Below are 25,332 nucleotides of genomic sequence, written 5' to 3'. Positions count from 1 at the left end.
TCAACCAATACTACTAAAATAATATAGGAGAATCATGTGGATATGAAAATCAATGGGACATTCTCATTCCACAAACTGGCGGCCAGGGGCCGCTATCGCAGAGGCTAGAGTTTTTTCGAATTAGAAGTACTTGAAGAACATAACCTACTACCAAAACATAAAAAAAAAATCAACAATCTAATTACAGAACTTAGTCTAAATTGATGAGAGTGATGGAGTTGTGATCTTATTGTTGCATAATTACGGTGTACATGAATATTTTGTAGATGCCTTTGTGGCTAGAACTGCAGTTAAAGCATTTGGTTGAAGACCAATATCTTATAGTACTGCAAACTTCGTCCAACCCTCGTCCTGGCTTATTATCCTTGTTGGCGCCTTTGAAGATATTATGATCCTCCTCGAAGTCAAGGAACTCTAAATTGCAGACAGGACCACACAAAGCGAAGGCCATATACTTGAAGATTCTCGCCGAAAGATATGATCCAATTTGGGAGCCACACATGTAGCGCTTAAAAGTCATGCATAACATCATCATCAGTCACCTGAAATAAGATGACTTGTCAAGCAATGAAAACCTCTTGTATAATGTTAGGGAACTAAGATTAAACTTTTATCATCTGGTAGAAAAAAAATCTAACCTCAGATCTATGTCTACAGCAGGCTCATGACATCATGATATAGGTAGCTGCATAGATCCATGAATCTCTTAATCGTACGTTCAGGCATGGTATATATTCTACAAAATTATTATTTAAGGGACACTTTCTACCATCTAAAATATATAATAAATATTCAGCAAGATAGTTAACTCACATATGAAATACTCCAATACAAAGAGGCTGCATAGAGAAGGAAAATAACAGAGCTAAAACTTAAATGGACATACTAACAGATGATATCACCTAGATAAGAAATTCTTACATGCATCGAGACAAATGTAGATAGGAGAAGAATGATATGAGAACCAAGCTCGCCAATTCCCAATTCCAAACCTCCAAAATTAGCATTCAAACCACACAAAGCAAAGGAACATGACCATCAAAACAGTGGGGAATTCGTACATCGATCATCGCTTGCCGAAGACCATCGTGGAGGAGGTTGCTATTGCTGAAGTAGAACCGTCGCCTCGCCGCGGCGGCTTATTGTCCGAGCCTAGCACTCATATATAGCTTTGGTGGCTTATGATATTGTGAAATAAAACAGTCAGTTATTGAATTTGTTGGTTGTTGCCTACACAAAATTCCTCTTTGTATTGTTTACACGTTTATTTGTGTGCAGTGGTTATAAATCAAGATTCAATAACGGAGGAAAATGATGTACGTGGTTGTACAGGAGGATCCCCATAACCCGGGTATAGAAGATTTTCCTGCGTGTTAGGATAACAAACTTTAGCATAAACACTCGATTTTCACTCGGATATGTAACTCAATGTCACAATTAGACATTAAACCTCATCTCTTGTCTGCGTTCTGGATCATGCTTACCAAGATCTACAAGAAAAGAAACCAATATAAAACATAAGTCTGAGAAAACATGAGCTCCAACACGTTAAACAAATTTTTATTTTTAGTTTTTAAACTTTGAAAAGATTAATCTGTCACATGAATGCATTTAAGATGTTTCAACACCAATTTGTTTATATCTCACGACACTAACTGATCATACATGTTCTGACTTGTACGGTTGTTTCCATTTAATGTTGTTTCAAGTAGTAACACCCAAGAATAACAGTACAAGACTGTAGGCTAAGGCATTCCTTCCGAGTTCCATGTGCAGGTTCAATGTGAACTATTACTATTTTCGAAAATTGGTACACACAAGATAATAACCTAGGGAATTCAACAGGGATGAAATATTCTGGCACCTGATACAGAATTTGGCTTTAGGCTGAGAGTTAGATCAAAGTCATCATATTCTGTACTGAAGCCTCAAAGGTCTAGTTCCAACCTTGGTGGTGTTGCTCCTAGAAAATGAAGTGGGAGCGCGATAAAAAAATCTGGAAAGTGCGAGATGGCTAGGATGGGAGACGGAGTGGTAGCTCTAAACCTAACAGAGAATATTCATCGATGTGGCCCGAGCTCCTCCTCGGGTCGCTGATGCACACATGGGGATGGAGGGCGGGGAGAAGGCAGAGCTGCGCCAGCCACCGCACATGAAGAAGAGGTGGCAAATCTGATAGCGGCAAGGCGTGAAGCAGTGGTGGCGGCACTGACCCGAGGACAGGGAAGGCACAGGAGGAACGAGAGAGCGACAATCACGTGTATTCATATTCAAGGATTAACTTGTAAGAAGATAACCAAATAAATCAATACGCATATCCGGAATAATATAGACGCATATGCATATCCGGAATATAGCTTCTTGAGAGATACTCCTTGATATATAGACAGTAAACGTATGAGTATTTAACTCTAGCTTTTGTGTGGTAATACTTTCACAAAAATGTATGGACGTCTTTGCATTGTACAGTATAATGCCTGATCGTTTGCCTGTCAGGTTGAGAGCATAAATGCATCATTCATCCATCAACCCATCTATAGATCTAGGATGATTGCTTACATCTAGCCAAGTATACTATTGTTACTAAGAAACTCGAACATGTGACATTATAGATCATTGTCTTCCATGTTCCCAACCTGATGTTTTTTTGATTTTTTTTCTATTTACAGCAATCTACTTCTTGGGCGATAATTTTGACAATCATAAAACCTTTCAGGTCTGACTATCTTGTGATGGTGATTCTAACAAAGATAGCAAAGGTAATGATGCAGCAAAAATGATGGGAACCATAAAACTGGTGACCATAAAACGCTCACTTGCGCACAAGCTGCGTGATTATATGTGAACTCCAAAATATCAGTGCCTATTATCGCTCCAACTAAACAGGCATGCACGAAATCCTATTTTCAGGATGAACTCAGAACACGGCGCTATGATATAACAAAATAAAGCAAGCAAACAGTACATGAAAACAACCAAACTGAAGTTTTACAATCAATCTGTGCCAAATAATTTTGGAAGGTCAATGTGCTTGGCAGCATAAATACCATCATAAAATAAATGCAACTACAGGTAAAACAAGCTGTTAACACACCCCAAACGCCTAATCCATATATGTTCAGTTGTTCACTAGCACTACAAACTGTATTAATGTTTTTCTGTGGTTGAGAATACTGCACCAACCCAATACTGCAGTGTTCAGCACACTACCATCCATAATGATCTCCAATTTTCTAACAAATCAGAGTAACTTATCATGACATAAATAAAAACAAGTGCGCATAAAAGCACAACTACGTTAAACACAATAACATTTATAACAATGCTAGCAAACCAGACTAAAGGCCAAGGCCCGATTGTTAGGTAGGATCTGCTCCAATTCGAACTTCTCTAGAGGGAAGCAATCGTAGCCACCGAATCTCCACGCGGAAGCAATCCAAATTCACCGAAGAATACACACAAATCTCGTGGCATACCTTCGAGGCACTTCAGGCTCTCCGGGCCGTTATGCATCTGCGACAACTCCAGCAGCGCGCCGCCCCATCGCATCAGGTTCTGCGGACGCACAAAGAAAGCATTAGATCAGATCAAATCAGACAGGGCCGCAGTCGCGTTCCCCTCGGAACAAACCGATGGAGCGGAGCAGGAGGAGGGGGCAGGAGGATGCGTTACGTCGGCGTCGAGCGGGTTCTCGTCGTAGGTGGCCTTGGCGGTCTTGCAGGCGAGGTAGAAGAAGAAGAGCCTCTCCGGGTCGTTCATCGCTGCCATGTCCATGGCGACGGCGACGGCGACGGCGGCGAGATCCGGTGCGGCGGCGAGGCGGGGCAGTGCCGGGACCGGCGACGGGCGTGAGAGGCGGGGGCGAGGCGTCTGCGGTGAGACTGCGAGGCGGCGGCTGTAGGGCGGTGGAGTCGCAGGGGCAGGTCGATCCGGTCTTGGCTGTGCGAGGGGCTGGTAAATGGCGACCCTGGTTACTAACAGCGCAGCGTCATTAGTAGTTTTGTAAAAAAAAATATAGTAATGGTGCACTGGGTGAGTGGTGCGTCATTACTAGTTAAACTAGTAATGGTGCACTCTGTCCCGGTGCGTCATTAATCTTTTTGGAAAAAAATTGTTAGTAGTGGCGCATCGTGTGTGTGTTGCGCCATTAGTGTCCATCACACTAATGGCGCACCTCCAGATGGTGCGCTGATACGTCTCAAACGTATCTATAATTTTTTATGGTTTCACGCTGTTATCTTGCCTTCTTTGTATGTTTTATATACTTTTTTATATTTTTTTAGGGACTAACTTATTAATTCAGTGCCAAGTGTCAGTTCCTGTTTTTTCCGTGTTTTTGACTCTTTTTAGATCTGATTTTGGAACGGAGTCCAAACGGAAGAAAAACCCTGAAATGATTTTTTCCCGAACGGAAGAAGTCGAGGGGGCTTTTGGGCCAAGCCAGGTGGGCTCCAGGGAGCCCACAAGCCCCCACTCCGCCACCGGGGGGAGGCGGCGGTGGGCAGGCTTGTGGCCTCCCTGGCCGCCCCCTGACCTAGGCCTTTGGCCTATAAATTCCCAAATATTCCGCAAAAAAACAGGGGAGCCTCGAAAATACTTTTCCGCCACCGCAAGCTTCCGTTTCCGCGAGATCTCATCTGGAGACCCTTCCCGGCACACTGCCGGAGGTGACATTGGAGTTGGAGGGCTTCTTCATCATCATCATCGCCCCTCCAATGACTCGTGAGTAATTCACTTCAGACCTACGGGTCCGTAGTTAGTAACTAGATGGCTTCTTCTCTCTCTTGGATCTTCAATACAAAGTTCTCCATGATCTTCATGGAGATCTATCCGATGTAATCTTCTTTGGCGGTGTGTTTGTTGAGATCCGATGAATTGTGGAATTGTGATCAGATTATCTATGATATATATTTGATTCTTTGCTGATTTCTTATATGCATGATTTGATATCCTTGTAAGTCTCTCCGAGTCTTGGGTTTTGTTTGGCCAACTAGATCTATTATTCTTGCAGTGGGAGAAGTGCTTGGTTTTGGGTTCTGCCATGTGGTGACCTTTCCCAGTGACAGTAGGGGCGGCAAGGCACACATCAAGCAGTTGCCATCAAGGGTAAAAAGATGGGGTTTTTATCATTGGTTTGAGATTATCCCTCTACATCATGTCATCTTGCTTAAGGCGTTACTCTGTTCTTATGGACTTAATACACTAGATGCATGTTGGATAGCGGTCGACGTGTGGAGTAATAGTAGTAGATGCAGAAAGTATCGGTCTACTTGTTTCGGACGTGATGCCTATAGAAATAATCATTGCATAGATATCGTCACGACTCTGCACAGTTCTATCAATTGCTCGACAGTAATTTGTTCACCCACCATCTACTTGCTTTCATGAGAGAAGCCACTAGTAAACACTACGGCCCCCGGGTCTATTCACATCCATCATTTACAACTCCGCTTTTACTTTGCTTTGTTACTATGTTGCTTTCAGTTCTTACTTGGCAAACAATCTATAAGAGATTTACAACCCCTTCATAGCATTGGGTGCAAGCTTTTGTGTTTGTGCAGGATCTTGAGATGCTCTTCCGCCAGATTGATACCTTGATTCTCAAACTGAGGGAAATACTTACCGTCGCTGTGCTACATCACCCTTTCTGCTTCGAGGGAACACCAACGCAAGGCTCCAAGGCCACGGGGGAAATCCTTTGCATACTTGCCTAGGAAGTCCCTTAAGGCGTAGCCGTAGCCGAAGGATTCCTGGTGCCGTCGACACAACTATTTCTGGTGCCATTGGAAGGGATACATAGCAATCATCATGTGCCACTGCTGTATAGTAGCGACGCACCACTTGTCTGGTGCGCCATTAGTGTCTATATTATCTATAGCCCTTTTCCTAGTAGTGTCATAGTGATTGGGTGAGTCCGGTGCATTGCGTCCGGTGCACAATCTGATCAGGAGAAAACCAGTTTCACCTCTCCTTTCGGTACCTTTCCTTATAGACGTATGCCTTTTGGCTTATGTAATGCACCTGCCACCTTTCAAAGATGTATGATGGCCATATTCTCTGACTTTAGTGAAAAGATTGTCGAGGTTTTCATGGATGACTTTTCGGTTTATGGGTCTTCTTTTGATGATTGCCTCGGCAACCTTGATCGAGTCTTACAGAGATGTAAAGACACCAATCTTGTCTTGAATTGGGAGAAGTGCCACTTTATGGTTAATGAAGGCATCGTCTTAGGACATAACATTTTTGAAAGAGGTATTGAAGTCGATAAGGCTAAGGTTGATGCAATCGAGAAAATGTCATACCCCACAGATATCAAAGGTATAAGAAGTTTCCTTGGTCATGTTGGTTTCTATAGAAGGTTCATCAAAGACTTCTCTAAGATTTCTAGGCCTCTTACCAATCTCTTACAAAAGGATATTCCTTTTGTTTTTGACGATGATTGTGAGGAAGCCTTCGAAATACTTAAGAGGGCTTTGATAACTGCACCTATTGTTCAACCACCTGATTGGAACTTACCTTTTGAGATCATGTGTGACGCTGGTGATTATGTTATTGGTGCTGTCCTAGGGCAAAGAGTTGATAAGAAGTTGAATGTTATTCACTACGCTAGTAAAACTCTAGACAGTGCCCAGAGAAACTATGCTACTACGGAGAAGGAGTTTTTAGCAGTCGTGTTTGCATGTGAAAAGTTCGGATCTTACATAGTTGATTCCGAAGTCACTATTCACACTGATCATGCTGCTATTAAGTACCTCATGGAGAAGAAAGACGCTAAACCTAGACTTATCAGATGGGTTCTCTTGCTACAAGAATTTGATTTGCACGTTGTCGACAAAAAGGGTGCTGATAACCCCGTAGCAGATAACTTGTCTAGGTTGGAGAACGTTCTTGATGACCCACAACCTATTGATGATAGCTTTCCCGATAAGCAATTGAATGTCATCAATGCTTCACGTAGTGCACCGTGGTATGCTAATTATGCAAACTATATCGTTGCTAAATATATACCACCTAGTTTCATGTACCAGCAAAAGAAGAAATTCTGCTTTGACTTAACACACTACTTTTGGGATGATCCTCACCTTTATAAGGAAGGAGTAGATGGTGTTATTAAACGTTGTGTACCTGAACATGAATAGGGACAGATCCTACAAAAGTGTCACTCCGAGGCCTACGGAGGACACCATGCGGGAGATAGAACTGCAAACAAGGTATTGCAATCAGGTTTCTATTCGCCCACTCTATTTAAGGATGCCCGTAAGTTTGTCTTGTCTTGTGACGAATGTCAAAGAATAGGTAATATTAGCAAACGTCAGGAAATGCCTATAAACTATTCACTTGTCATTGAACCATTTGATGTATGGGGATTTGATTATATGGGACCTTTTCCAAAATCCAACGGGTATACTCATATCCTAGTTGCTGTTGATTACGTCACTAAGTGGGTAGAAGCTATCCCCACTAGTAGTGTTGATCACAACACCTCTATCAGGATGCTGAAAGAAGTTATATTCCCTAGATTTGGAGTCCCTAGATATCTAATGACCGACGGTGGTTCACACTTCATTCATGGTGCTTTCCGTAAAACGCTTGGTAAGTACGATGTCAACCATAGAATTGCGTCTCCCTATCACCCTCGGTCCAGTGGTCAAGTAGAGCTAAGTAATAGAGAGATTAAACTAATTCTGCAAAAGACTGTCAACAGGTCTAGAAAGAATTGGTCTAAGAAGCTCGATGATGCACTATGGGCTTATAGAACTGCCTATAAGAATCACATGCGCATGTCTCCGTACAAAATGGTGTACGGTAAAGCATGTCATTTAGCTCTTGAGCTAGAGCATAAAGCTTATTGGGCAATCAAAGAGCTCAACTTTGATTTAAAACTTGCCTGTGAGAAGAGGTTATTTGACATTAGCTCGCTTGATGAGTGGAGAACTCAGGCATATGAAAATGCCAAGCTGTTCAAAAAGAAGGTTAAGAGGTGGCATGATAAGAGGATACAAAAGCGTGAGTTCAATGTAGGTGATTATGTCTTGCTATATAACTCTCGTTTAAGATTCTTTGTAGGCAAGCTTCTCCCTAAATGGGAAGGTCCCCATGTTGTTGAGGAAGTATATCGTTCCGGTGCTATGAAGATCAACAACACGGAAGATAATTGTCCGAGAGTGGTAAATGGGCAGAGAATCAAGCATTATATCTCAGGTACTCCCATAAATGTTGAAAGCAATATTATCAATACCATAACTCCGGAAGAATACTAAGGGATATTTATCAGCCTGTTTCAGACTTTGAAAACGAAGAGGTATGTGATTCGGTAAGAAAAGAGAGTCCAAAACTTTTCCAATAGGAAATTTTCTCCGTTTTGGAATATTTGAAAAAATACAAAAATTGGAAGTAGTCCGGAAAATGCGCGAGGAGGCGACAAGCCTGCACGGCGCGGGCCCACCCCCTGGCCGCGCCGTGAGGGCTTGTGGCCACCTCGTGCGCCTCCCGGACTCCGTTTTCGTGCGGGGTACTCCTTCTGGTCTGAAAAAATCATTATATATACTCTCGTTTGGTCTGACCACTTCATCCCATAGATTTCCTCTGTTTTTCGTTTCGAGCCTGTTTTCTGTCGCAGATTTAGAGCAAGATGTCGTCCCAGGAATCTGTGAGGGAGAACAATCTCTGTCAAGTCTATGGAGAAGTACATGCTGATATGAAAAGGATGGAGGTCATGGAGGCTAAGGAAAGGCTACCTAAAGAAACCATGGGCAAAGCTGAGGAGAAGCATCACGCATGGGACGAGGTGCAATATGTGCTCAACAAGGAGGAAGTTGAAGAAGTGGATTTCCTCCAACCCTACCTCCACCTACTGTCTCCATCCTTGACTGAACTCTTGAGGTTTTGTGAAACAACTCGTTCTTGCAATACTTGTCTCACTCGTGAAGTTGTTTTGCTGGAAAAACATATCGCAGATCTCCAAGCTATAAATCAAAGATTAATGGCCCTCTTGGAGTCAAAGATTGCAAAAACTCCACCACCGTCACCACCAAAGGAAGACAGCTGAGCATTGGTATGGGCAATCCCCTTGGCTTGTGCCAAGCTTGGGGGAGTTGCCCCGGTATCGTATCACCATCACATCTTTTGCCTTTACCTTTGTTTTAGTTTTCCTTTTCAGTTTTCTCTTTCTCTAGCAGAATAAAAGTCTTAGTGTTTTAGTCTTGAGTTTTGCTTTGTGTCACCCCGACGTATTCGAGCTCGTAAGCCATATAATAAAGAGTGTCTTAGTTGAAGGGCTTTGCCTCTTGCCATGATCAAAAGAGTGAGAATAGAACAAAAGCATGAAAGATCATGTAATGATCTTATGGAAAGTGATGGCTTCACATATAAAAAGAATGAGGATTGAAACTTGTTGAGGGTAGGCAAACGTAGACCTTGGTCATGGTTGCAATTAATAGGAAGTGATAAAGAAGAAGAGGTTCACATATAAATATATCATCTCTGACACCATCTATGATTGTGAAAACTCACTAAACTATTGCATGCATAGAAGTAGATGTTGGACAAGGAAGACAACATGATGAATTGTGTTTGCTTGGTTCCAAACAATGTTATATGATTAGAGATCCCTTAGCATGTGACGATTGCTTTCACCTCATATTAGCCAAAACTCCCGCACCAAGTAGAGATACTACTTGTGCATCCATAAACTTTCAACCCAGTTTTGCCATGAGTGTCCACCATACCTACCTATGGTTTGAATAAGATCCCTCAAGTAAGTTTTCATCGGTGCAAGCAATAAAAATTGCTCTCTAATATGTATGATCTATTAGTGTGTGGAAAATAAGCTTTGTACGAACGTGTGATGAGGAAGACATAAAAGCGACAGACTGCATAATAAAGTTCTTTATCACAGGAGGCAATATAAAGTGACGTTCCTCCGCACTAAGAGGACACACATCCAAACCTCAAAAGCGCATGACAACCTATGATTCCCTCTGCGAAGGGCCTATCTTGTACCTTTACTTTTTCCCCTTGAAAGAGTCATGGCGATCTTCACCAATTCCCTATCTCGCCTTTATCTTGGCTAACGTCATATGCTTGGGAAAGATCTATATTCATATGTCAACTTGGAGGTAAGTATTCATGAATTATTATTGTTGACATTACCCTTGAGGTAAGTAGTTGGGAGGCAAAACTGTAAGCCCCTATCTTTCTCTGTGTCCAGCTGAAACTTTGATCTCATGAGTACCACGTGAGTTGTAGCAATTGTAGAGAACGAAAGAATGATTGAGTGTGTGGATTTGCTTTACAAGCTTTTATTTGACTCTTTGTGATGTTGTGATAAATTGCAATTGCTTCAATGACTAAAGGCTATCGGTTGTTACTTCTCGGTAAGGTTCTTGATCCATGCTTTACTTTGTGAAGGAATTATCACTTTAGCATGAGAGTTTATAAGCTGGTATTGCTGTTCTGATCATGATCATGATGCATGCATGTTCGTATCTTGTTTTGTCGACACCTCTCTCCCTAAACGTGTGGACATATTTATTGAGCTAGGCTTTCGCTTGAGGACAAGCGAGGTCTAAGCTTGGGGAGTTGATACGTCCATTTTGCATCATGTTTTCATGTTGATATTTATCGCTTCTTGGGCTGTTATTTCACTTCACGGTACAATTCTTATGCCTTTTCTCTCTTATTTTACAAGGTTTACATGAAGAGGGAGAATGCCGGCAGCTGAAATTCTGGCCTGAAAGTGGAGCAAAGTTGAGATACCTATTCTGCGCAAATCCAAACGCCGTAAAAATCAACGAGGATTTTTTCCGGATTTATAAAAAATACCAGGTCGAAGAAGCGCCAGAGGGGCGCGTGCAGGTGGCCACAAGCCTGCGCAGCGCGGCCACCCCCCCAGGCCGCGCCATGAGGGCTTGTGGGCAGCCTGCTGGCCCACTGGCCCCCTCTTCTGCTATATGAAGGGTTTCGTCCAGAAAAAAATCAGGGAGGAGCATTTTCGTGGATTCGCCGCCGCCACGAGGTGGAACTTGAGCAGAACCAATCTAGAGCTCCGGCAGGACAATCCTGCCGGGGAAACTTCGCTCCCGGAGGGGGAAATCGTCGTCATCGTCATCTCCAACACTCCTCTCATCGGAGGGGACTCATCACCGTCAAAATCTTCATCAGCATCATCTCATATCCAAACCCTAGTTCATCACTTGTAACCAATCTCCGTCTCGCGACTCCGATTGATACTTGTAAGGTTGCAAGTAGTGTTGATTACTCTTTGTAGTTGATGCTAGTTGGATTACTTGGTGGAAGAGTTTATGTTCAGATCCTTGATGCTACTCATTACCTCTCTGGTCATGAATATGATTATGCTTTGTGAGTAGTTACTTTTGTTCCTGAGGACATGGGATAAGTCATGCTAATAGTAGTCATGTGAATTTGGTATTCGTTCGGTAATTTGATATGTTGTATGTTGTTTTTCCTCTAGTGGTGTTATGTGAACGTCGACTACATAACACTTCACCATTATTTGGGCCTAGAGGAAGGCATTGGGAAGTAGTAAGTAGATGATGGGTTTCTAGAGTGACAGAAGCTTAAACCGTAGTTTATGCGTTGCTTCGTAAGGGGCTGATTTGGATCCACTAGTTTAATGCTATGGTTAGACTTTGTCTTAATTCTTCTTTCGTAGTTGCGGATGCTTGCGAGAGGGGTTAGTCATAAGTGGGATGCTTGTCCAAGTAAGGGCAGTACCCAAGCGCCGGTCCACCCACATATCAAACTATCAAAGTAACGAACGCGAATCATATGAACATGATGAAAACTAGCATGAAAGAAATTCCCGTGTGTCCTCGGGAGCGTTTTTCCTCCTATAAGACTTTGTCCAGGCTTGTCCCTTGCTACAAAAGGGATTGGGCCACTTTTCTGCAACGTTGCTACTTTTGTTACTTGTTGCTTGCTAGGAATCATCTCACCACACAATCACTTGTTACCGATAATTTCAGTGCTTGCAGATATTTCCTTGCTGAAAACCACTTGTCACATCCTTCTTCTCCTCATTGGGTTCGACACTCTTACTTATCGAAAGGACTATGATTGATCCCCTATACTTGTGGGTCATCACTCCTACCTCACTCCACACCCATACACTTTCCTCCAAACTCATAGACCAAACAGCCAGCACCACTCTTCAACTGCAGGTGATTGGCCCCTCCTTGAATCCAAACAGAAGAGCCAAAACCCACAATCTAACTTCTAGTACAAGTTTGGCACTGCCCCTTTAATCACTTCCCTTGACCAGTAGGGAGTCTCTCGGCTCTCAAACAGATAAGTATCTTCCAACCCATCCCCAGGACATGCCAGACACGGCCAAGGGACCCCAGAGCGCGCCAGCATGCCATGGCATGCCAAAACTGCGCTCTGGGCACGCTACAGGGCGCACCCGAGGCAAAGGTGGCCAACCCCATCCGGTTCAAGCCTCCCCCCGTTGCCCATTCGTGTCCCCGACAACCCTTCTGCATCAGGGCAGCCTCAGGGGCCCTCCTCCCTCGCTTTGTTGACCGAAGCGACGCGTGCCTCCCGTGCCAGATTCGGCCAGAAGACCGCGGTCACGCTTGCACGCTCCTCCTTGCTCTCTCTCCCTCTCAGTGAGTCAAAGTGGTCCTAAACCACGTCCGCAATACCGTGGTTTCGACCCCGAGCTCTCACTGCCCCTCCTGCGAGACACGATGAAACCACTGGCGCTTCCCGCTCGGTGCACCATCGAGGACCTATAAATAGGCCTTCCCCCTCGCTCCAGCACCCTCATCCCACTCCTCCAAAGCCTATTTTGAGCCCCTAGCCACTCCATTCGAGAATAGCGAGCTCCGGTGCTCGAGATCGACCAAGGGCCCGCCGCTTCGGAGCTCCGTTGATCTCGGGCTACAGGCCAACACCGACGCTCCTTTCTCCTCCTCCGTGACCGTAGTAACCTCACGAAGCTTTACCCCCACTTCTCCGAGTTAATACCTACCCGTAGCACCGATTTCATCCATCTGCCGATTCTGCTCCGACGGAGCCACCTCGTCGGCGCTGAACCAGGGCCTCCCCGTCGTCCCCTCGACCACCAGCACGTAGGCGATGATGTGTTGGTTCCATTCGTGCCATCAGTTGGGCTCAAGGGCGTCGGTATCGCTGCCGGCGTGCCTCTCCTCCCCTCTGTCCAGAGGTGGAAGACGACCCCAACAGGTGTGCCCCACCTGTGGGTGGTTCTTCTCTCCCCCCTCTCTCCTCTTTGTCGTTGACCGCATGGGCCCGCATGTCAGGTTTGAACCTAGCGGCGCGCGCCCTAGGCTAGCTGTCTGGTTGGTCCGCTGGGCCGGCACAAGCCACAGGCCGAGCCAGGGCTGAGCTAAAGCCCTTTTTCTGTTTCTGTTTAATCCTGTTTTAAAAGATTTTTGTAGAGTTTGTTATCTAGTATAATTTAATTATTTTCCACCACAATTCTTCTAAAAATGAGTAGAATTTAATAGAGCCATTGCAAAAAAATTTAAAACAACTTTTCTGTTAAGTAATAATTAAAAAGGCTATTTTGAATACTTTAGCTTGTGTTAAAATGATTTTTAGAAATAATCTTTTCGTCAAAACCACACACAAATGCTTTCAAAATAGTAATGTAGATTTATCAGAATAGGGCAACATTTTTAAAGTGAGTTTGTGCTCTGTTCTTGAGTGAGCTACTTATTATTTTATTATTTACTACGACGATAGATACCACGTTTGATGAAGGAGTTGGACTCGAAGACCCCGATGACTCCGGATACTGAGCTGATCAAGGCAAGCAGCCCTTTGACCATGTTTGAGCAAAATATTATTTGCATGCAAGTAGAGCAATTATTCCCATTGCATATGATCATGAGTATTCGGTAAATCATTGATATGATGTTACCGATGGCTCCTCCGGAGCACTTGCATTTTGAGCATGATCCTACCACCTATGAGGGTCACGCTAATATCAAGCTGACAAGTAGAGCTAAGCATAGTATAAGCATGAGCATGATGATAGTAAATATGTAAAAATCGCATCGGGTGCCACTAATGCCCGAGGGTGATGATGAGTTAGGTGGCCACTTGTGGAGTAGTGGTGCACCAGGTATATTTTGGTGTGAGTGGTTTCGTAAATGGGATTAGATTGTCCCAACCTTACATGTGCTACCATATTACCCCTTTATGGGACGAGGCTTTGTTGATTACTTTGCTCGGTGCTAGCAAAGAGCTACATTACTAGTGGTGGGCGTGATGTGTGGTCACTATCGTGACAGGGTTGTGCCAGGTAGGGCGACTATGATGTTTTTACGTGTTTTGGGCACACCGGTTGTCCCTGCATGGATGATACTATCTAGAGTTGGTGCTCGTAAGACGTACATCATGTGGGCTGGGTACCAATCGAGTGGAACTATTTGTCTAGTATCATCAAGGGAAAGGCATTAATCGGGTACTTACCTCGGGTATGTTATATACCGCGAGTCGTGGATTACACGAAAGTTACCCGGATCTCGTGGGTCCACGGTCAAGGACAGTTGGGTGGTGCTGCTTATACTACATCCAGTAATATTCGCATAAACCAAGTGTGTGTGAGTTTAATGGTGATATGTGAAAGAGTTTATATGACCAAGTTTGGAGACTTGGCATATCGGGTGAACCCGAAGTGTTCAGCCCCAGCAGATATGTTAATATCTGTAACCTATTCTTCTAAATACCATCTAGCTTATGTTGCACATCCATCTATGATCATGTTTATTACAATTAAGATGCTATGCACCAATGCTGCATATTACTTGTTATCATACATACTGCATTATCCATATCATGGGCTGTTTGCGAGTACATTCAAAGTACTTACTAAGTTGCCACTGGTTATGTTATTGATCAGACATGGAAGGACCGGAGTTTGGAGAAGAATACGTCATCGGAGACGGACTTGCGAACTAGGACGCTTCCCAGTCAGAATGCGTGTTTGTGTAGGCTGATGGCATTGGCACCTACTTAGCCCCAAGATTTCTGCTAGTAGATGTATTAGTGTGATTTGGCCTTATAAGCCCTACCTATGAGAACTTGACCTTGTTGGTCATTTGTTGTAACATTTCGATATGTTGGATGTAAGACTCTTAATATTCTGTATCTGTGTGTTCGGTGAGCATTGATCTGTGGGATCACTGAGCACGTTCATTCGGCGATCTCGACCCGTAAGTCGGGGTCCCCACAGTTTGCCATCCGATAGTTGGAAACATGTCGGTTGGCTATTATTGGACGATGTGTCTTAAATTGTCATTTCACATTTGGGAAGGCTAAGGCTATGAATAGCCACCCCAGACCAATGTTGTCCATTGGATGCTCCGCTTGAGATTCTAAAAAGATTGTTTGAGCACCCCTCCCTAAGAAATTCGAATTTAAAATCCTCTAACAGAAAAAACAAGAGCCAAAAACTTAGATACTGGTTGGGCATTGCTACTGCAACAAAAGACCTTCCAACGGCGCCAGAAGCACGTGCTGACGGGAGACTATTCTTGTCTTGATTCTCCTCAGCAACGGCACTAGGAATCCTTCTGCTACGGCTACGCCTATAGGGACTTCCTAGGCAAATATGCAAAGGATTTCCCCGTGGCCTTGGAGCCTTGCGTTGGTGTTCCCTCGAAGCAGAAAGGGTGATGTTTCGCAGCGGTGGTAAGTATTTCCCTCAGTTTTGAGAACCAAGGTATTGATCCAGTGAAGGAGTATCACAAGTACCTGCACAAACACAAAAAGCTTTCTCCCAACGCTATGAAGGGGTTGTCAATCCCTTATAGATTGTTTGCCAAGTGAGAACTGAAAGCAACAAAGTAACAAAGCAAAGTAAAAGCGAAAGTGGAAACGATAGGTGTGAATAGACCCGGGGACCGTAGTGTTCACTAGTGGCTTCTTTCATGAAAGCAAGTAGACGGTGGGTGAACAAATTACTGTCAAGCAATTGATAGAACCGCGCAAAGTCATGACGTCATCTATGGCAATGATTATATCTATAGGCATCACGTCCAAAACAAGTAGACCGATACTTTCTGCATCTACTACTATTACTCCACACGTCGACCGCTATCCAGCATGCATCTAGTGTATTAAGTCCAAAAGAACGGAGTAACGCCTTAAGCAAGATGACATGATGTAGGTGGACAATCTCATATCTACGACAAAGCCCATATTGTTACCCTTGATGGCAACTACACGATGTGTGCCTTGCTGCCCCTACTGTCACTGGGAAAGGTCACCACACGGTATGAACCCAAAACCAAGCACTTCTCCCATTGCAAGAATCATAGATCTAGTTGGCCAAACAAAACCCAAGACTCGGAGAGACTTACAAGGATATCAAATCATGCATATAAGAAATCAGCAAAGACTCAAATATATATCATAGATAATCTGATCACAAATCCACAATTCATCGGATCTCGACAAACACACCGCCAAAGAGGATTACATCGGATAGATTTCCATGAAGATCATGGAGAACTTTGTATTGAAGATCCAAGAGAGAGAAGAAGCCATCTAGCTACTAACTACGGACCCGTAGGTCTGAAGTAAACTACTCACGACTCATTGGAGGGGCGATGATGTTGATGTAGAAGCCCTCCAACTCCAAAGTCCCCTCCGGCAGGGCACCGGGAAGGGTCTCCAGATGAGATCTCGCGGAAACGGAAGATTGCGGCGGCGGAAAAGTGTTTTCGTGGATTCCCTAAATTTTTTCTGTATTTTAGGGAATATATAGGTGAAGGATCTAGGTCAGGGGGGCGCCAAGGAGGCCACAAGCCTGCTAGCCGCCCCCCTGGTGGCGGCTATAGGGCTTGTGGGCCCCCTGCAGCTCTCGTGGCTTGGCCCTCAAGCCCCCTGACCGTCTTCCTTTCGGGAAAAATTTATTTCGGTGATTTTATTCCGTTTGGACTCCATTCCAAAATCAGATCTGAAAAGAGCCAAAAACACAGAAACAAATAGGAACTCGCACTAGGCACTGAATTAATAAGTTAGTCCCAAAAAAGATATAAAAGGTACATAAAACATCCAAAGATGACAAGATAACAGCATGAAACCATGAAAAATTATAGATACGTTTGAGACGTATCAAGCATCCCCAAGCTTAACTCTTGCTCGTCCTCTAGTAGGGAAGTGATAAAGAATGAATTTTTGATGCTTTCATGCTACCTAGCATAGATGTCCTTTGTAACTCCTCTTATGTGACGTGAATGTTCAGATCCATTAGATTCAAAACAATAGTTTGCTATTGACGTGGAAACAATAATACTTCAAGCAAACTAGCAAGGTAATCATGAACTTTCAAAATAACAAGGACAAAAGAAAGTTATCCCTACAAAAGCATATAGTCTGGCTATGCTCTATCATCATTGCACAACGAATTTAAATCATGCACAACCCCGTATTGGCCAAGTAATTGTTTTCACACCTTTACTTTCTCAAACCTTTTCAACTCTCATGCAATACATGAGCGTGAGCCATGGTTTTAGCACTATAAGTGGTGTGGAGTGTGGTGGAGGTTGCAAGACAAACAAGGAGAAGATGATCACATTAACTAGGCATATCAATGAGCTGTGGAGATGCTCATCAATAGATATCAATGTGAATGAGTAGGGATTGCCATACAAATGACGCACTAGAGCTAAGAGTATGTGAAAGCTCTTAAAGAAAACTACTGGGTGTGCATCCAACTTGCTTGCTCACGAAGACCTAAGGCAAATTTGAGGAAGCCTATCATTGGAATATACAAGCCAAGTTATATAATGAAAAATTTCCCACTAGCTATATGGTGGTGACAAAACGAGAGACTCTCAATCATGAAGATCATGGTGCTTAATAAACACAAGTGTGGAAGGATAGTAGCATTGTCCCTTCTCTCTTTTTATCTCATCATTTTTTGGTGGGATCTTTGGCCTTTTTTTTTGGTGGGCATCTTTTGCCTCTTTTATTTCCTCACATGGGACAATGCTCCATCAATGATGATCATCACACTTTCAACTCAAAACTTAGAGCAACGATGACTCTATATGGAATGCCTTCGGTAGTGTACCGTGACAATGATCTAGCATGGCATAGACATTAATGGAAACATCATGCTAGCTATCTTACAATCATGCAATGGCAATGTAGAAGTGGTGGCACATGTCATGGTGGTAGTTGCATGGCAATATATCTTGGAATGACTTTGAAAAAGCCATAGTAGGTAGGTATGGTGGCTGTTTTGAGGGAGGCTAATAGTGGGTTTTGTGCACCGGTGAAAGTTGCACGGCACTAAGAAGATAGTGGTGGTAGAAGGTGAAAGTGCATCTAAACCATGGACTCAACATTAGTCATTAAGAACTCATATACTTGTTGCAAAAGTTTTAGTAGTAATCAAAACAAAGCATTCAACGCATACTCCTAGGGGAAGGGTTGGTAGGTATAAACCATCGCGCGATCCCGACCGCCGCACAAAGGATGACAATCAATAGACTAATCATGCTCAGATTTCATCACATAGCGGTTCACCATACGTGCATGCTACGGGAATCACTAACTTAAACACAAGTATTTCTAGATCCACAACACATTACTAGCATAACTTCAATATTACCACAACCACAACTCAAAACTAATTGAGATGAATCAAACTTCTCTAACTATTCAATGCACATGAAGGTGGAAGTTTTCGTATCCCTTTGGATAACTACCTCTTTTGAGACTACTTTCAAAGCATAGATCAACTACCAAGCCACGCACCGCTGTGCTCTAAAAGATATAAGTGAAGCACATAGAGCAAAATCAAATAGCTCAAAAGATATAAGTGAAGCACATGTGAGCTGAATTGTCTACCAAAGGATACAAGTGAAGCTCGACAAAATCACGGTGAGTGCATGTCTTTCTCTCTTGGTGTGCAGCAAGGATGATTGTGACACAACAGAAATAAAAGAACCTATGATACAAGACGCTCCAAGCAAAACACATAACATGTGGTGAATAAAATATAGCCCCAAGTAACGTTACCGATGGATTGAAGAGGAAAGAGAGGATGCCTTCCCAGGGCATCCTCAAGCTTAGGTTTTTACGACATCCTTGAATATCTTTGGGTGCCTTGGGCATCCCCAAGCTTGAGCTCTTGCCACTCTTTATATTTTTGTCCATAAGAACTTCACCCAAAACTTGAAAACTTCACAACACGAAACTTAAACAGAAACTCGTGATAACATTAGTATAAGAAAGCAAACCACCACTTCCTTAGGTACTCTAGCAAACTTAAATTCTACTTATGTTGATGTTGGGTTACTTTATTTTCAATCTTCCATGGCTAATACCCCCCGATACTATCCATAGTTTCATCAAAATAAGCAACCAACACAACAAAAACAGAATCTGTTAACAGCAGACGAGTCTGTAGCAATCTGTATACTTCGTATACTTCTGGTACTTCAAAAATTCTGAAAAATTACGACAGTCTGAACAATTTGTGTAGCAATCAGCAGAAAAAGAATCAACTAAAAAGCTCTTACATAAAAAATGAAAATTCGTTTCGTGAGCAGAAAGTTTCTGTCTTTTCCAGCAGGACCAAACGATCATCCCTAAGACTAATCATAACGGTTTTGCTTGGCACAAACGCAAAAAGAAACACAAAAAACACAATCATAACGGAATTATGAAAGTGTGGAAAACACAAAACATAAAGAAAAATGATAGATTCGTTGGGTTGCCTCCCAACAAGCGCTATTGTTTAACGCCCTTAGCTAGGCAAAAGGTGATGGAATCACGTATAGTCATCTTTGGTGCTCCAACCATAAGTAGTGTGATCATTTATCATCTTAAGATCTTCATCTTTATTGGATGACTCACCACTAGCTTTAGGAACAAAAACAGACTTGACGGTCTTTTTGAGAGTGAGATTTGGAGTATTTTGCACAGCAGCAAAAGCGGAACCCAAGTTAGTTATGACATCTTCTAGTTTGCCAATTCTAGAAGAATCATTAACTATAAGTTCCTTCTCCCTTAAATTTTTCAAAAAATTTCCCACTTTGGATCCGTACTGAGTAATTTGATTGTGGATCTTTCTATCCAAACCCTCAATAAGTTCAACTGTGGCAATTTTGTTTTCAATAGCGTCAAGCCTTTGCATCACGTGTTCCAAGGTTAAGGTAGTTCCATTAACCATGAGCGGGGGTGAGCCTACCAAATTCATGAGAGCTCCATAGGAGTCAACAGTATGGCTCCCCAAAAAATTCCCGCCTACAATGGTATCAAGGATATACCTATTCCAAGGAGAAATTCCAACATAAAAGCTGCGAAGAAGAACGGTAGTGGATTGCTTACGAGTAGATGTACTTTGAGCATTGCAAATCCTGTACCAAGCATCCTTTAAATTTTCTTCCTCATTCTGCCTAAAGTTGAGAAGTTCATTCTCAGGGGTATCGTTTGGAGTGGTGGGTCTAGCCATTGATGGACTATCTCACACACAAACGAGCAGGAAGAGAGAGTGAAACGGGCAAAAGAAAACGACAAAGGAGAAAGGCAAATGAAAACGGCAAATGTGAAGTGGGGGAGAGGAAAATGAGAGGCAACTGGCAAAAAAGTAAATGCAAGAGATGAGTTTGTGAGACCTACTTGGATAGATCTATCCTTCCTCGGCAACGGTGCCAGAAATACTTCTGCTACTGCAACAAAAGACCTTCCAACGGCGCGAGAAACACGTGCTCACGGGAGACTATTCTTGTCTTGATTCTCCTCAGCAACGGCACCAGGAATCCTTCTGCTACGGCTATGCCTTTAGGGACTTCCTAGGAAAATATGCAAAGGATTTCCCCATGGCCTTGGAGCCTTGCGTTGGTGTTCCCTCGAAGCGGAAAGGGTGATGTAGCACAGCGGTGGTAAGTATTTCCCTCAGTTTTGAGAACCAAGGTATCGATCTAGTGAAGGAGTATCACAAGTACGTGCACAAACACAAAAAGCTTGCTCCCAACGCTATGAAGAGGTTGTCAATCCCTTATAGATTGGTTGCCAAGTGAGAACTGAAAGCAACAAAGTAACAAAGCAAAGTAAAAGCGAAAGTGGAAACGATAGGTGTGAATAGACCCGGGGGGCCGTAGTGTTCACTAGTGGCTTCTCTCATGAAAGCAAGTAGACGGTGGGTGAACAAATTAATGTCGAGAAATTGATAGAACCGCACAAAGTCGTGACGTCATCTATGGCAACGATTATATCTATAGGCATCACGTCCAAAACAAGTAGACCGATACTTTCTGCATCTACTACTATTACTCCACACGTCGATCGCTATCCAGCATGCATCTAGTGTATTAAGTCCAAAAGAACAGAGTAATGCCTTAAGCAAGATGACATGATGTAGATGGACAATCTCATATCTACGACAAAGCCCATCTTGTTACCCTTGATGGCAACTACACTATGTGTGCCTTGCTTCCCCTACTGTCACTGGGAAAGGTCATCACACGGTATGAACCCAAAACCAAGCACTTCTCCCATTGCAAGAATCATAGATCTAGTTGGCCAAACAAAACCCAAGACTCGGAGAGACTTACAAGGATATCAAATCATGCATATAAGAAATCAGCAAAGACTCAAATATATATCATAGATAATCTGATCACAAATCCACAATTCATCGGATCTCGACAAACACACCGCTAAAGAGGAGTACATCGGATAGATCTCCATGAAGATCATGGAGAACTTTGAATTGAAGATCCAAGAGAGAGAAGAAGCCATCTAGCTACTAACTACGAACCCGTAGATATGAAGTGAACTACTCACGAGTCATTGGAGGGGCGATGATGTTGATGTAGAAGCCCTCCAACTCCAAAGTCCCCTCCCGCAGGGCACCGGGAAGGGTCTGCAGATGAGATCTCGCGGAAGCAGAAGCTTGCGGAGGCGGGAAAGTGTTTTCGTGGATTCCCTGATTTTTTTCTGTATTATAGGGAATATATAGGCGAATGAGCTAGGTCAGGGGGGGCGCCACGGAGGCCACAAGCCTGCTAGCCGCCCCCTGGTGGCAGCTACAGGGCTTGTGGGCCCCCTGCAGCTCTCCTGGCTTGGCCCTCAAGCCCCCTGATCTTCTTCCGTTCGGGAAAAAATTATTTCGGGGATTTTATTCCGTTTGGACTCCGTTCCAAAATCAGATCTGAAAAGAGCCAAAAACATAGAAAAAACAGGAACTGGCACTTGGCACTGAATTAATAAGTTAGTCCCAAAAAGGTATAAAAGGTACATAAAACATCCAAAGATGACAAGATAACAACATGAAACCATCAAAAATTATAGATACGTTTGAGACATATCAGGCATCACAGTAGACATGTTAAAGGATCTATATGGTTCACTAGAGGGGGCTGAATAGGAAACTACCAATTTTTAGCTCTTATTAATAAATTATGGTTAGCAACTAAAGGTTCTCTAGATGAACAACTAGGTGAGCAACCTATATGATGCTAGCAACCACGACAACAAGTGCAAGCAAGGAATACACCACAACAATGAAAGATGCAAAGTAAAGGTAAGAGATAACCGCAAGTGGAACCGGTGGAGACGAGGATGTGTTACCGAAGTTGCTTCCCTTTGACAGGAAGTATGTCTTCGTTGGAGCAGCGTGGAGGCACAATGCTACCCAAGAAGACACTAGGGCCACCGTATTCTCCTCACGCCCTCAGACAATGTGAGATATCGTGATTCCACTATTGGTGCCCTTAAAGGCGGTGACCGAACCTTTACAAACAAGGTTGGGGCAATCTCCACACAAAGCTTGGAGGCTCCCAACAAGACCACGAAGGTTCACCACAAAGGAATGTGGCTCCGAGGTGACCTCAACCGTCTAGAGTGCTCAAACAGCCAAGAGTAACAAGATCCACAAGGGATTAGTAGGGGAATCAAATATCTCTTGGTGGAAGTGTAGATCAGGGCCTTCTCAACCAACCCCTAGGAAATCAGCAAGTTTGATTAGCTAGGGAGAGAGATCGGGAAAGACTGAGCTTTTGGGGAAACAATGGAGCTTGGAGAGGTGAGAGGTAAGCTTCACAGGGGAGAAGACCCCTTTATATAGTGGGGGGAACAATCCAACAGTTACCCCCCACTCATAGCACTAGCAGAGCGGTATTACCGCTGCTAGGAGCGGTACTACCACACGGTGGTTCACCAACCAGAGTGGTAATAAATTACTACCATGCCTACCACTGCTGAGGTAAAAGGATGCGCAAAAAGTACGATGGAGCGGTAGTAAAAAACTACTACCGGCCAGAGAGCGGTACTACCGCCCAGTGAGAGGTAGTAAAAAACTACTACCGCCCTGAGGACGGTACTACCGTTGTGCATGTGGTACTAGTGTTGTGCCTGCGGTACTACCGCTGGCACCAGTGTTAGTACCGCTGGTCCTTTTGCACATATACAAGGAAAAGCAAGTTGGAGCTCCATTGAGGCAAGGGAAAGGTGGTTCAATGGAAATGTGTACATGTTGATTCCACCCAAACCTTTCCGAAGCGGACCCGCTCTTAATAGTATGGCTTTCCTACGACTCAGATCCACCAGAGAGAAACGTAGGAAGCAGCCGTCTTTCAAAGACTCCGAGGGGCAACGAATTGTCTTGTGCCTAGTCATGAATTAATTGAAATGCTCAATGCACACGATTAGTCCGCACGGGCATTGTCATCAATCACCAAAACCACTTAGGGAGAAATATGCCCTAACAATCTCCCCCTTTTTTGTGAATTGATGACAATATAGGATTTGCACTAAAGGATATAAAAATAACATACGCAAACCCAATATCTACAAACTAGGGACAGACTCCCCCTGGATGTGTGCATACTTTAGAGAAAGGACATGGTTTGCCCAGCACACAACCAAAGAAAGGCACTCCCCCTAGATTTTATAGACGAGGCATTTCTTGCAACAAACTGAATAAACACTAAGCATGGAAGCAAGGCATAGCATGTGAGCATGAAGATGAGGGCACATAATACTTAGACTCACAAGCTACTAATATACTGGATAATAACGAGACAATAAAGATAAAGGAGTGATAGCATATGTCTCACACCATATGATAAAGTACGACGTCTCCTGGTCTCACACACAAAGCAAAAACAACCAATGTAACAACGAAAGTTCAACAAATAAAGCAACATAGAAAACGACGAAACTTGCAAATCCTACACTCTCTCTCCCTTTGGCATCGGGGCACCGAAAAGGCAGAGACGGCACCTACAACACAGGTGGTAGCTCGTCATGAAGAGGACTTGGCCATCGGACCCCTCAACATACTCCTCATCAGTCTCGTCTTCTGTCTCCTCATCAAACTCCTGGCCAGACTCAGCCCACTCAAGATTCTTCTTTTTCATCCAAGCAGCTTCAGGAGTAATGTCTTGCTCAGACCCACTAGAGATGTGCACATCGAACTTCCTCATAATCAGTTTGTCGTGCTGACGGCTCTCCTTCTGAGCAACATGAGTCATGTACTGCCCCTTCGCTTGCATCCAGAACAAGGTCTTCATCCGGTCTGTGAGCTTATTGGACCAAGATGGCTCGGCAGAGGAAGGCACATGTGACTCTGGAATGCCCTCATCCTCAGCCGCAGCCTCATCCTCATCAGTATCCACAGTGGCAGCAACAGGTGTAGTGGTGGTGTTGGCCCACTTTTTCTTTTATCGTAGCTTAATAGGCTCATGGCGGATCCAACCGGGAGCTTGAAACACTACATGTGGAAAGGCCGCCACCCACTTCTTTTGGATCAGGTAAAACAGATAAGGGCCATAGATGGGAACCTTACGGTTAAAAAATGTTGACTGAAGCTCACTCCACATGACGTGAGACACATCAAGCGGTCCAGAGGTATGAGTCCGCCCTTTCTGACACATAAAAAGCATATCCACCAGGTATGGATGCACCTGGTCCTTGTTGCCAATGTGCGGAAAAAGAGTGTTGCGAAAAATACGGTGCATGACATCAAGGAATTGGTTCAGCACATGAGAGACCTCACCAGATGGGGACACCTTCTCAATAAAGAAAGGCAGCAACTTATCCTTAGCTGTAGCAGATGGCTTAGCGTGTGGGCACAAACCAAATATTTACTCAGGCCCCTCATGACGAACGTTCAGAAAATCCATAAACTCCTTCCAAGTAGCCGACAATCTCTCCCCATTGGTCATCCAGGTCATCGTGTGCGCTACATCAGAGTGGAAGTGCACTGTAATAAAGAACTGAGCCGCTATCTTAGGATCAAAGTCAAGGTGAAACATGATGAGCTCCACAATCTCAAGCTGTTCCACCATGGTCAGAGCTTCACCAAAGTACGTCGGG

The 25,332-nt window shown here is 43.7% G+C and overlaps 1 protein-coding gene across 1 annotated transcript; it reads right to left on the bottom strand.

The window, feature by feature from the left end:
- LOC123409013 lies at positions 1 to 24,527 on the bottom strand. Its single transcript, XM_045102016.1, has 6 exons — positions 24,298 to 24,527; positions 3,673 to 3,967; positions 3,477 to 3,555; positions 1,485 to 1,490; positions 1,062 to 1,366; positions 1 to 542 (listed from the first exon to the last, which is right to left on the bottom strand). The coding sequence occupies exons 1-5, from the start codon at positions 24,525 to 24,527 to the stop codon at positions 1,296 to 1,298; spliced, it is 681 nt and encodes a 226-aa protein (XP_044957951.1). The 3' UTR covers positions 1 to 542; positions 1,062 to 1,295.
- Between the last annotated feature and the right edge of the window lie 805 nt (positions 24,528 to 25,332).

This window comes from Hordeum vulgare, chromosome 7H (genome assembly GCF_904849725.1).
Source record: "Hordeum vulgare subsp. vulgare chromosome 7H, MorexV3_pseudomolecules_assembly, whole genome shotgun sequence".
NCBI lineage: Eukaryota > Viridiplantae > Streptophyta > Magnoliopsida > Poales > Poaceae > Hordeum > Hordeum vulgare.
The sequence above is the reverse complement of the archived record's forward strand: the minus strand, read 5'-3'. Positions and strand labels throughout refer to the sequence as shown.